Genomic DNA, 12,985 nt, shown 5'->3' on the forward strand with positions numbered 1-12,985 from the left:
CACCACAAAAGGAAAAGGTGATTAGACGCGCGGAGCGGAGCAGACGGCGCGATGATTAAAACGCCAGCCACGGAATGAATTTTCTCGCGAATCCAAGGTACTCCGATCCGAATATCCAGCTCCAGAAAAATCCCTTACAGATGACCATACAGACACATGGGACCTGCTACGGTACTCCCGTTACCTTTTTCATGTGGTGACATCTCAAATAAATAAATAAATAAATCTGGACCCTTGATGTTTTTGCGAGAGAAAAATAATTAGCAACGGATATGATTACAAATTGAAAAGAAAGAAAGAAAGAAAGAAAAAGCCCGGCAATCATGCCAGCCTTCCTAATAAATCTGCTGGCGTAGCATGCGGAAGTTTTTTTTTTAGACTGTCACCGGGGGGGGACTGGAGAGGATCCCCACCTGATTTTCATTCATGTCTTTTTGCCCAAAGCGGCTAGAGTTTACAGCAAGCTAGCAACATTGTAGCTAGCATAGTTACAGGGGAGCGAAGCAATGATGAGATTACATAATAGGATTAGAAAACACCAACAACCAAGCCCCTAATACTTGTGCCTCTTTCCTGTTGTGCCTGTACGCCCAAGCTTTTGCTTCAGAAGCGCATGAATGCAAAGTGGCCGCAAGAGTGGCATGATCCTGACGGAAGACGACACCATTTCTGCGTTTCCACAATTGCCAGCAGCAGAGGAGGACAAAGGAGTTGAATTCTGCACTCGGAAGGCGATCAGGGCGACTGATGTTTGGCAGGTCCTGGGTGCCCAGATCATCAGCGACAGAAAATCCGATGGAGCTCCAAAATTGGCGTGCAAACGGGCAGTGGAAGATGATGTGCGAAGGAGTTTCGCTGTCTTGGTTACATATTTCACAACAGTCATCATCCACAATCCCTTTTTTCTTCAGGTTCCATTTGCACTGAATTTTTCCTTGCATAAGCAGCCAACAGAAGAATTGTGCCCGCGGGGGGGCTTTGTTACCCCAGATGAAAGTGGTGCTAACATCACCATGCCCCAAGGACCCTTTAAGCAGGTTGTAGAGAGTAGAGGTCTGAAAATTACCAGCGTGATCCGCAAGGAAGCAATGTCTGGTATCTGGTCGATCGACGAGGCTTGTGTTGTTTACTATTGTTAGCACAGCTTCTAGTTCCTCCCGGGCTTGTGGCGTGAGGCGCGGGACTAGGTGCAAACCCTGCAGCACCACCTCTCTCACGCAGACTTTTTGCCTGATGCAGTGTGAGTACAGGGCTGGGAAGGCTGTAGACAGGTCGTCAGGCCCAGACCAAGCGTCATGCCAAAAATCAGTGCTGCAGCCATCCCCAACCTGAGACGAACTGGTCGCTTGATAGATGGGCAGCAACGCTCTCAGACTATCCCAATGGCACCCCCTGATCTCGCCCTCCATTGTTGCTAGTTTAACATTCGAGCGCACCCAGGTTGCCCAAGACGACAAGGCTGAAGAGTGCAATCTGTGAATGAGCTTGACCAACAGACATGTGTTCTGGATGTGTAGGTCCTTGATGCCCAAACCCCCTGTCTGTTTCGGTTTACAAACATTTTCCCAAGCAACCAAGCAGCTCGATCCAGAGCACCGATCTTCGCCAGTCCAGAGAAAGGATCTTCTTCGGCTGTCCACCCTGGAGAGAATCCCAGGTGGCAAAGGCACAGCGCACATGGCATAGACGAGCTGAGAGTCAAGCACCGAGTTCACTAGGACTGCCCTGCCAGCGGGATTTAACAAGGCTGCTTGCCAGCCCGCCAAATATTTGTCAGTCTTGGCGATTTGGGGAGAGAAGGCCGTGATCAGAATTTGATTTTGAGAAGAGCTGCGGCCGCGCACTGTGCATTTTCTTAAAAGCTTGTATGTACGCTAACACTCCTCCAAAACGGGGGAGAGCACTACAGCTACAGTGGGCTGGATTTGACTTGAGAACGAAAGCCTTTATTTGCTTTCCCACGCTTCTCTTGTGCCTGGTGCGGAGCCGCAACGTCCGCGCACAGCACCCGGCCCTCCGCCGCTCCAACGGCTGCAGACGGCACGCCCCATCACCAGAACTCGCTGCACGGTACGTGCCGGCCTACAACGCTGCGACCCGGGCCCTCGTGCCGTGCACCGCGGAGGAGGGACAGGGACAGCGCACAGTAGGAACGGGTGCAGCGCCATGCCCCTGTCCCCATTTCCGTACGTCCGGGACGCGAGGTCTCGTCGCGATCGGCGGCGCCCAGCGGCCATGCCGCGCTGCCGCCGCTCCCGGCGCCCGCACGGCTCCACAGCTGCTCAGGCGCGCGACGGCAGGGCGGAGTGGGGCGCAGGCGTCCTGGTCCCTCCGCCGCCGCGAGGACAGCGATGATCGTTCACGAGTGTCCTTCGAGTCTTGGACACCTCACTTGCGGCCCGCGGTGCGGAAAAACGAGGGAGGACGGAAGAAAAGAACGCAACGCGCGCGCGCGCGCCCACCGCCGTCGGAGGCGCGCGGAAGCAAAGAACGCAACGCGCCCTGCCTGCCCTGCCCTACCACCGCGGCTCGCCCGCCCGCGCGCGCTTTCGCCACGAGAGGCACGCGAGCGTACGGGACCGCGGGCCGCAGCCACGCGCCGGTGCCACCACGCGTGCCAGCGGCACCATGTTGTGGATCCGGTTCCGTTCGGTCCTACAGGGCCGCCATCGCGCCTTGCAGGCTCCTTTTTTTTTTCTCCGCTGGTCACCCGCGACGAAGATTGGCACGTACTACCATGGTAGGCGCTGGTACGACCAACCAACGGTGACCGTGCACCCGCACTCACGACGGCTTTGGGGGTGGGGGTGGGGGGACCCTTGTCACGCTTGCCGTGTGTGTGCGGCTTCGAATCATCATCCTTATCTATTCCATTATTAGGCTGCACAGATCACGAGCGCCACGTCGCCATCTACTCTCCCCCTTCCCACCTTCAAGTACGCGTGCCCACGCACATACGACGCCGGCGGCGGCAGCGGCGCTGTTTTTTCACCGGGCTACCCGTGTCGAGACGCCGACACACGACCAACTATCCCAAACAAGCGCCCGCCGGGCTCCGGCGTGCTGCTTCAGACAGAGTCCAGAGCCTGCCGTCGTTTTCAGCTTTCACCGCTCCCATCGATGGATTCCCGGCGATCGCACCGTCGCCTGCCTGCGTCTCCTCCCCTGTCACGGCCCGCCCGCCAATCGCGCGTATTTTGGCAGCCGCGCCGCGACGCGACGCGACGCCGACCACTGGCTGCCTGCCCCGCGTCGTCTCGGCCCGGTTTTTTTTTCCATCCAAGTGGGTCGCAGAATCTACTCGTCCGTCCGCGCACGATCCCCGCGTCCGTATTTCCTGTTTTGACCAGGATTTTGTGCTGATGCATCCGTTGTATGAGTAGTAGGTTCTATGCGTTGGTGTCGACAGACAAAACTACTGCGAGTTTGGTAAAAGGGATCTTTCTTCTGCGACTGTTGAGCTAGCTACAGACTATAGTGGATCGATTTTCTGTTGCCTGGTGATGATGGCCGTAAACGTGCCTGTAGCTGTCATCTTACAGACTTACGGTAGCGGCAACCAACTAATTGCATTGACCGACCGCTGTTGTCGCGTCCCCTCTCAGGCCCGTCCCATGCCCAAACGCTGGAAAAATCTATCGGCAGCAAATAGTCGCGTCCAAGTTGATTATTTGATCCATATATTATTATATCACGGTGCAACAAAGATGGAATCGTTACAAAAAAAAAATGCACAAGGTTTCCATCCATTTCGATATCAGGTTTGTTGGAGACTAATCTCGGGTGGCTGTTGTCGGAGGAAAAGACGGTGGTCGCAGTACGGTCCGCACCGACACAGGGAAAACGAGCAGCACGAGTCTCCAGGCTCGTGTCGAGAGCGCATCGGTACCGGAGAGGTCGGTGCCTCGGACGGCCTGCGCGTGCAGAGCCCAAACTCTCACGCACACGCACCGACGCAGCGCCATCTCTCCTCTTTCATCCGAAACCCACGGAGACAGAGCACGGCAGCGTGTAGCAGTGTCAGTGTGTAAATAAATAAATAAATAAATAAATAAAAATAGACATACTTCTACGAAACTATAAAAGTTATTAGAGAGAAATTAAAAAAAACCAGAAAATGGCATATATGGGAGTGATGAGAGGAAATAAATTGGAAACTTCTCGGCCAGGACAAATGGGCCCCACGCACGCCGCACATTCTCGTAGCTACGTACTAGCTTTCCTTTCCTTTGCGGACACGCCCGTCCGCGCCCACCAGGCCCACTGGACTGCTGTCCATCACGGCTGTACAGTACTAGTACATGCACCTCTCGCCGGGCCCACAAGCGGCCCTCCTCCTCCTGTCCTGGCCTCCTCGGGCCAGGAGCCAAGTTGCTGCCGTCGCGTCGGTCGTCGACTCGTCGTGATCGCGGGCAGCGCAGTAGCTGCCGCGTCCTTGGGTCCGTGCCTGGGTGGCGGAAAACTCGTACGCGTACGGCCAAACAAGCTCGAAGAATCACCGGAGCCGGCCGCTGGCCAGATCCAATCCAACAAGAACCGGATGGACCGAGCTTCACGGCAATCGTTTCGAAATCCGGCCACGCGGCCGTGGCATGTTGTAACACTTGAACCAAAGCACGACGAGCCCGAACCGATTCCCGGTTGCAGTGAGGGGTATTACTTCGCCTTCGTTTCAAAATAATTGCCACAAAGACCATTCTTTCCTCAAGTTCCTGTGGCTGTTCCTGGCCACATTCACCCTGTGCAGTAGTACTCCTGCATGGATGCACAAGCACAAAGACCATTCTTTCCGATCGTGCACCGCCCACTTTTGTTGGTCAAAGCATCCAACATCCAGCACCATTGCAACACGATGAGGGGCGGATCAATGGCACTTTTGTGGTGTCAAATTCTGGACTGGATTGAGTGGTTCACTGTTTTCTGGTCTGGAACCGTTTCCGACTTGGAACCTTCAAGGCAACCGAACACGGGGACGCCACATCCTGGGGACGATATGGCCACCATGGTGACACCGTCGGCGATGGAAATTGAGGTCTTATTTACGTAGTGTAGTTTAAAGTAGAAAACGCTGTAGGCATTCCATGGAGAGGCGAAGCCTTATTGCTGCGTGCCAAGTTCGGGACGATGAAGAACGGGCTCCGGCGCTGCCAGCCTGCCACCATGGGCTCTCATTCGGGAGAAGACAGAAGAACGACTGTGGGTTGGAAAGGGCTGTAGCTGTAGTTGCCCTTGGCAGGAGGGGAGGAGTGGAGGACGCCAGCTGAGAAAAGCCGCACGACTTGGCACTTGCCCAGAGTCCACTCACCTCTATAAATTCGTGCCCACCCCGCTTCAGGTTCCATTCCTCATCACCAAGCCGAACCACAGAGCTCCCCCACACCCACAGCGGGGTGAAGCGAATCGCATCAAATTCGACCGAAGAATCGCGCCGCTCGGCCCGGCCACCATGAGCTTCTCGTCCATGAGCAAGCAGCAGGTGCTGGACGCCGGTGACGGGGAGGGGGAGGAGGTCATGGAGCTCATCCCGGGCCTGCCGGAGGAGGTGGCCGAGAAGTGCCTCCTCCACCTGCCCTTCCTCTACCACCGCCTCTTCCGCACCGTCTCCTCCACCTGGAACCGCTTCCTCACGGACGCCCTGGCCAAGCCACTGCTGTTCCCTCACGCGGCGGGGGCGGGGACCGCGGCCACGGGGTCGGTGCCCTTCCTCTTCGCCCTCGCCTTTGACCCCATGTCGCGGCGCCTCCAGTGCCAGGCGCTCGACCGTTTCTCGAGGAAGTGGCTCCTGCTCCCGCCGGTGCCCGGCGGCGCCGCGGCCGGGTCGTTCGCGGTGGTGGGGCTCCCCCGCCGCGGCCAGATCTACGTGATTGGGGGCGTCGAGGAGGGCGGCGACAAGGCCGTGACGAGCGTGGCGGTGTACAGCGCCGCGCGGAACGGGTGGGAGGAGGCGGCGGCGATGCGGACGCCCCGCGGGTACATGGCGGCCGGGGAGGTGGGAGGGCGGGTGGTGGTGGCCGGGGAGGACGGCGAGGCGGAGGTCTTCGACCCGGAGGCCGGGCGGTGGTCGCCGGCCGCGCCGCGCCGCGGCGCCGCCGTGGCGCGGTACGACGCGGCGGCGGCGGGCGGGAAGCTGTACGTGACGGAGGGTTGGGCGTGGCCGTTCGAGCGCGCGCCGCGCGGCGCCGTGTACGACGCCGCCGCGGACTCGTGGTGCGAGATGGCGCGCGGGATGCGGGAGGGGTGGACGGGCTCCTGCGCCGTCGCCGGCGGCCGGATGTATATCGTGGCGGAGTACGGGGAGTGGCGGCTGAAGCGGTACGACGAGGCCCGGGACGAGTGGCGGATGGTGGCCGGCACCGGGGTGCCCCCCGAGGTGCGCCGGCCGCACGTGGTCGCTGGCGAGCTCGGGGAGGTCGCTGGCGGGAGGCGGAGGATATACGTCGTCGGCGCCGGGCTCGACGTCGCCGTGGGCACGGTTTCTGCCGCCGCATCCGCCGCCGCCGCGGTACCCGGCGTCGAGGACGAAGTGGTGGAGTGGGAGGTGGTCAAGGGCTCCGCCGAGTTCGCCGGGATGGCGCCCTGCAACGCGCAGGTCCTATACGCTTGAGGCGCCGCCGGACCCCGCCTTCGGGTAGAACGTCCGCAAACCGATGGTTCGGTACCAGTCGGCGCACCCACAGGGGTCCACCAGCCCCGTGCCGCATCACGTCGCCGGCGAAGCGCATACCTAGCCCACATGTCAGTGGAACGCGACGGCTCCCGCTCCATCGTCTCGCCGGCAGGAGCGAGTGGCTTGCTGTTCCTGTTCCTGCTAGGAGAGAAGTATATAGATGACCCAGAAGAAACCAGATGCGCAAACGCAGCTGCACAGGCTCGCAAGTCGCAACGTGGTGGTCTGGTGGACGAGTGTGTGAACCGTGAGCGAGCATTGATGGCACTAGAGAAAGGCTGAAAAATCTTTTCTTCCATGTGGGGCCGAGGAAGTGTGCAAGCAGTAGAACTTATTTTTCTTTTCAGGCTTTTTTTTACCTGTGTATATTGGATTTTGGTAAAGACTTTATTTGCGTTCGTCGCAATGCACAAACATCCGGATCGAACCGTACATCTAAAATCGTAGAGCTGAGGCCAATGTTCCTACCTTATGTTCAGTGTACTTTGGAGAGGATTCCTTCTGCTACGATCCTTATGGACTAGTTTGAGAATTTTATTTTCTCTGGTGATTTTTATTTTTCTAAGTGAAAATAAATTAAACAAAATTTTCTTAGGAAAATAAAAATCATTTGAAAAAATAGGATTCTAGACTTTTAATCTCACAGATTCTTTAATTGTTTATTTCTTTGTGATATTAACTCTTTTAAGCTCAGTTCTACCTACAAAGCAGCGTCGAAAAATTTAGGTGTTGCTAACGTAACGACAAACAAAATTTCATGACACAATTTAAAGCAACTCGCAACTACAAATAAGTGATAGATGTGCAAAATATCTTATTCAAGAGTCATCGTGATCATAATCCATTTACAACAAAATGCCATATTGAATGAAATCTGAAAAAAAGAAAAAAAAATGAGTTAACAACGTCAAATTGAAGTAAAAATTGTTGAACAAGTGAAATAAGAATAAACCTCTAGTTGAGTTGAGTTCTAGGACCTAGTTTCTTATTTTGAAATACCTTCTTAAATTTCTGAAGATCGAGTCCTTTAAAATTTTTTCTTTCAATATAGCACGCCGTCAAGTCATTTAACCAACCATGAGACATCTTATTGCGTAACTCAGTCTTGATAGTATTCATAGCAGAGAAGTCCCTTTCAACTCTTGCAGTCGCCACCGGTAACCGCAGTGTTAACTCAATAAGTCGATATACCAATATGCCCCTCAAGTTGAATAATTGTCTTTGATAGACTCGCAAAATCATGACAAGGTTTAAACTCTTCAAGTCTTCGCACATGAATAATAAAGTTCTTTGATGATCTTTTATAGTTTTGTCATCGTCAAAAGAAGAATCATTATATATATATATAAGCTCATCCACATCAAACTTAGAGAACGAGTTTCTTGGGTCAAGACAAGAAAAACACACCAACAACTCTGAAGATATCTCATTAAAGCGATGATCCAACTCTGTGGTGATATAATCTATAGCAGCATAGAAAGTATCAACACAATAAAAATGTTCTATGGTAATATTGTTTCTCCCACCTTTCCTTGATCGAACAAAACATGGTACAACATCACTCGTTTTTTATATTGGGATATCATTTGCAATGCAAAATGTTGTGGTTTCTTCCAACGGTAGCTCCCAACCATCATTTTCAAAATAACCAAACATGTTCTCACATCAACAACCAAAGACATGGCTTGGACAACATTTTAATCCTTTCTTTGTGATACGAAGGATCAGTAACATCATCTTCATCATAAACACAAAGCTGAAACACTCCATTTTTTCAACAATGCCACCTGCACGTGATGGATTGCGCTCATCTTGATGCACAATTTAAGACTCCTATTATTGATTCCCACACTAACTCAATACAGAGCAAAGTCTTGTAATGAGATCCCATCTTGTATCTCTAGGTCTTCACAATGATGTTTCTTGTTGTTTGCCTCTGTGTGATGAAAATTCTCCACTCTCCAACTTAGATAAGAGATTCAAACGATGCTTATGTTGTAATATATCATTCTTTTTGCAAGAAGCACTAGTGCTACTCACAAATGATGTTACATACTCAAAGAAATCCTCATGTGACAATAGAACCACTAATGCATCATGGCAAAATTTATCATCCATTCAATCATGCTTAAAAAGATAACAATAGAAGCAATAAGCCTTATTCTTCTCCACACTATATTCCAACCAACTATGTTGTCTAAACCAATGTTTTTGACCAATTGGTTGAGTCAAACCTTTAGCTATGAAAGCCCTTCTAACTTCATCTCTAATTGTCGGGGACCATAATTAGGGTTACCCTCAAGGCTCCTAAATCTCAGCTGGTAACCCCCATCAGCACAAAGCTGCAAAGGCCTGATGGGTGCGACTAAGTCAAGGATCGGTCCATTCGAGGGACGCGATCACGCCTCGCTCGAGCCCAGCCTCGGGCAAGGGCAGCTGACCCCGAAGGATCTACGTCTCGCCCGAGGCCCCCCTCCAGCAACGGACACGCCTTCGGCTCGCCCAAGCCCAGTCTTCACCAAGAAGCAACCTTGGCCAAATCGCCACGCCAACCGACCAAATCGCAGGGGCATTTAATGCAAAGGTGGCCTGACACCTTTATCCTGACGCACACCCTCCAGTCAACAGAGCCGAAGTGACCGCAGTCACTTCGCCGCTCCACTGACCGGTCTGACAAAAGGACAGCGCCGCCTGCGCCGCTCTGACTGCTGTGCCACTCAACAGAGTGAGGCTGACAGCGGCCAAGCCCGACCCTAGGCGCCATGGGAAACTCCGCTTCGCCCGACCCCATGGCTCGGACTCGGGCTCAGCCTCGGAAGACGGCGAACAACGCTCCGCCCGACCCCAGGGCTCGGACTCGGGCTCAGCCCCGGAAGACGACGAACTCCGCTCCGCCCGACCCCAGGGCTCGGACTTGGGCTCAGCCCCGGAAGACGGCGAACTCCGCTCCGCCCGACCCCAGGGCTCGGACTCGGGCTCAGCCCCGGAAGACGGCGAACTCCGCTCCTCCCGACCCCAGGGCTCGGACTCGGGCTCAGCCCCCGCTCCGCCCGACCCCAGGGCTCGGACTCGGGCTCAGCCCCGGAAGACGGCGAACCCCGCTCTGCCCGACCCCAGGGCTCGGACTCGGGCTCAGCCCCGGAAGACGACGAACTCCGCTCCGCCCGACCCTAGGGCTCGGACTCGGGCTCAGCCCCGAAAGACGACGAACTCCGCTTCGCCCGACCCCAGGGCTCGGACTCAGCCCTGGCCTCAGCCGACGGTCTCCGCCTCGCCCGACCTGGGGGCTCGGACTTGACCTCGGCCTCGGAAGACAGACTCGACCTCGACCTCGGAGGAGGCTCCACATCGCCCAACCCAGGGCACGGACCGACCACATCAACAGGAGGCGCCATCATTACCCTACCCCAAGCTGACTCAGGCTACGGGGAACAAGACCGGCGTCCTGTCTGGCTCGCTCCGCCAGACAAGTAATGACGGCGCCCCGCACGCTCTATGACGACGGCGGCTCTCAGCCCCCTTACGGAAGCAAGAGGACGTCAGCAAGGACTCGACAGCCCCGACAGCTGTCCTTCCGCCAGGCTCCAGTGCTCCTCCGACGGCCACGACACCACACGAACCAGGTGCCAAAACCTCTCCGGCTGCCACGATGGCATGTACTTAGGGCGCTAGCTCTCCTCCGCTAGACACGTTAGCACACTGCTACACCCCCCATTGTACACCTGGATCCTCTCCTTGCGCCTATAAAAGGAAGGACTAGGGCCCTCTTATAGAGGGTTGGCCGCGCGGGGAAGGACGGGACGGCGCTCGCGTGAGGCCGCTCGCTCCCTCCCGCGTGGACGCTTGTAACCCCCTACTGCAAGCGCACCCAACCTGGGCGCAGGACAAACACGAAGGCCGCGGGATTCCACCTCTCATGCCCGTCTCCCTCCGGCTGCCTCCCCCCTTCGCGCTCCGTCTCGCGCCGACCCATCTGGGCTGGGGCACGCAGCGACAATTTACTCGTCGGTCCAGGGACCCCCCGGGTTTCGAAACGCCGACACTAATATTAGGAGCAAAAGAATCAATTGGAATACGAAGTTCCAAATTAGAAATAATGTGATCCGGGTTGGACTGATTTATACCATTAACATCTTCACCATTGGCATTTGGAATAGGTGCATTCTGTTCCCGAACAAGTGGAACTACTTTACTATTATTCTGTTGAACTTGAACTTGTATTTCGGGTTCATTGCAAACTCCACTAGCATGAATGGTTGGCCCACTTCCACTAGAACCTTCACTAAAATAGCTCTTTAAATGTGCCATTTTACAAAGCATACAACATGTATTAGATAATTAGAAGACATTGAGTGTTAACATAATCATTTGTGCATAATAAAGAGATATACATTTTTGGGCAGCCTTCTTGTTTTTCCATCCATTTCTGGTGCTGCTTGGAATAGGAACTAAATTACCAAAATAAATCTGCACATTAATAAATAAATCGGATTAAACATCTTCATCTTAAGAGTCTAGGTCGGCAGATCCTAGAGCAGACATTTGGAATTAATTCACCTCGAGAACACATGCGCTGGCGGTTGGCACGCTACTACTACCTCCTACTCAGGTGGCGTTGTGGGCTCGACCAAGGATGGGGCGGCACTTGATCGGTAGCAAGGCGCCATGCACGATGGGCTCCAGGTTGGAGTAGGGTGGAGGCGTGGAGCTTGGTCATGGACCTCGGCTTAGAGGTGATCCGAGGCAGGGCGTGCGTACCGTAGGGTGCCTTCGTGGCTCGAGCGACCGAGGGGGGACAAGAGCTGCAATGCAAGACGATAGGTTTTTGAGAGCACCTAGAGGCGGGGTGAATAGGTGATCCTATAAAATCAAACACTAAATAGCCACAAAACTTAGTTATTAAAGTGTTAGCGCAACTAAGTAGTTTCGAAGCGAGTTCTTGTGGATAAAACAATCACAGAGAAGGCAACACAAGAGACACACGATTTTTATCCCGTGGTTCGGCAAAGTAACACTTGCCTACTTCCACGTTGTGGCGTCCCAATGGACGAGGGTTGCACTCAACCCCTTTCAAGTGATCCAATGATCAACTTGAATACCACGACTTTCTTCCTTATAGTCTTTTTCCCGTTTGCGAGGAATCTCCACAATTTGGAGTCTCTCGCCCTTACAATTGAGATCACAAAGAAAGCACAGAGTAAGGTTGGGAAGAGCAACACACACAAGACTCAAATACGCAGCACACCCACGCACACAAGTGAAGACTCGAGCTCAAATGACAACATAGGGAGTTCACGACTCGAATGGAGCTCAAATCTCTAACACAACAAAGCAAATGCGCGGGAGCAGAGTCTGGATGCCTTAGAATACTTAGTGAATGCTTGGGTGACTCCTCCATGCACCTAGGGGCCCCCTTTATAGCCCCAAGGCAGCTAGGAGCCGTTGAAGATCAACATGGAAGGCTATCCTTGCCTTCTGTCGAGTGGCACACCGGACAGTCCGATGCGCCACCGGATAGGTCCTATAGACTGTCCGGTGCGTGATCTCCTTCCAAATTTGGCATATCAGACAGTTGCTCCTCTGGGCTGATTGGCGCACCGGACTGACCGTTGGAGCAGTCCACGTGTCGCGCGAAGATTGCGCTGCTGACCGTTGCTCAGATGACCGTTGGCTCACCGGACAGTTCGGTGCACCACCGGACAGTTCGGCGAATTATAGCCGTACGCCGCCGTAGAATCCCGAGAGCGGCACTTTCACCGGAGACCAGTCTGGCGCACCGGACACTGTCCGGTGCACCACCGGACAGTCCGGTGTGCCAGACTGAGCTGAAGTTTGGCTGCTCACAGCCAACTCTTTTTCCAATTCTTTTCTCACTGTTTCTAGCACTTAGACAAAAACACATTAGTACTCAAAACAATGTACTAAGTCTAGAAATGTACCTTTTTCTTTGATTTGCACTTCTCACTTTACTTGGCACATAAGAACTTAATTAGCCGTGTTGGGCACTTAATCACCAAAACATTATTGAAATTGCCCAAGGGCACATTTCCCTTTCAATCTCCCCCTTTTTGGTGATTTATGCCAACACATCCAAAAGCAACCAAAAGAAGTGCAACATCAATGCAATTTGAGGACCAAATTGTTTTTGCACAAGATTTGACATATTTGGATCATTCTTTGCCACCACTTGGTTTGTTTTTGTAAATCAAATCTTTTTTCCTATCTCTAAGTCAAACACACTTGTTTGGGAAAATCAAGAGATATTCCAATGGAAAAATTGATCAAGTACCAAAAACTCCCCTTTTTCCCATAATCAAA

The 12,985-nt window shown here is 53.7% G+C and overlaps 1 protein-coding gene across 1 annotated transcript; it reads left to right on the forward strand.

Moving 5' to 3' along the window:
• The first annotated feature begins 5,325 nt into the window (after positions 1 to 5,325).
• Positions 5,326 to 7,078, forward strand: LOC100382223 (uncharacterized). The gene has a single exon (NM_001174979.1). It carries the CDS (start codon positions 5,447 to 5,449, stop codon positions 6,602 to 6,604), a length of 1,158 nt encoding a protein of 385 aa, NP_001168450.1. The 5' UTR covers positions 5,326 to 5,446; the 3' UTR covers positions 6,605 to 7,078.
• Positions 7,079 to 12,985: the final 5,907 nt, after the last annotated feature.

This window comes from Zea mays, chromosome 9 (genome assembly GCF_902167145.1).
Source record: "Zea mays cultivar B73 chromosome 9, Zm-B73-REFERENCE-NAM-5.0, whole genome shotgun sequence".
NCBI lineage: Eukaryota > Viridiplantae > Streptophyta > Magnoliopsida > Poales > Poaceae > Zea > Zea mays.

Excerpts from the sequence above, each read along its gene's own strand:
- LOC100382223 (NM_001174979.1), top strand. The coding sequence starts at position 5,447 with ATGAGCTTCTCGTCCATGAGCAAGCAGCAGGTGCTGGACGCCGGTGAC.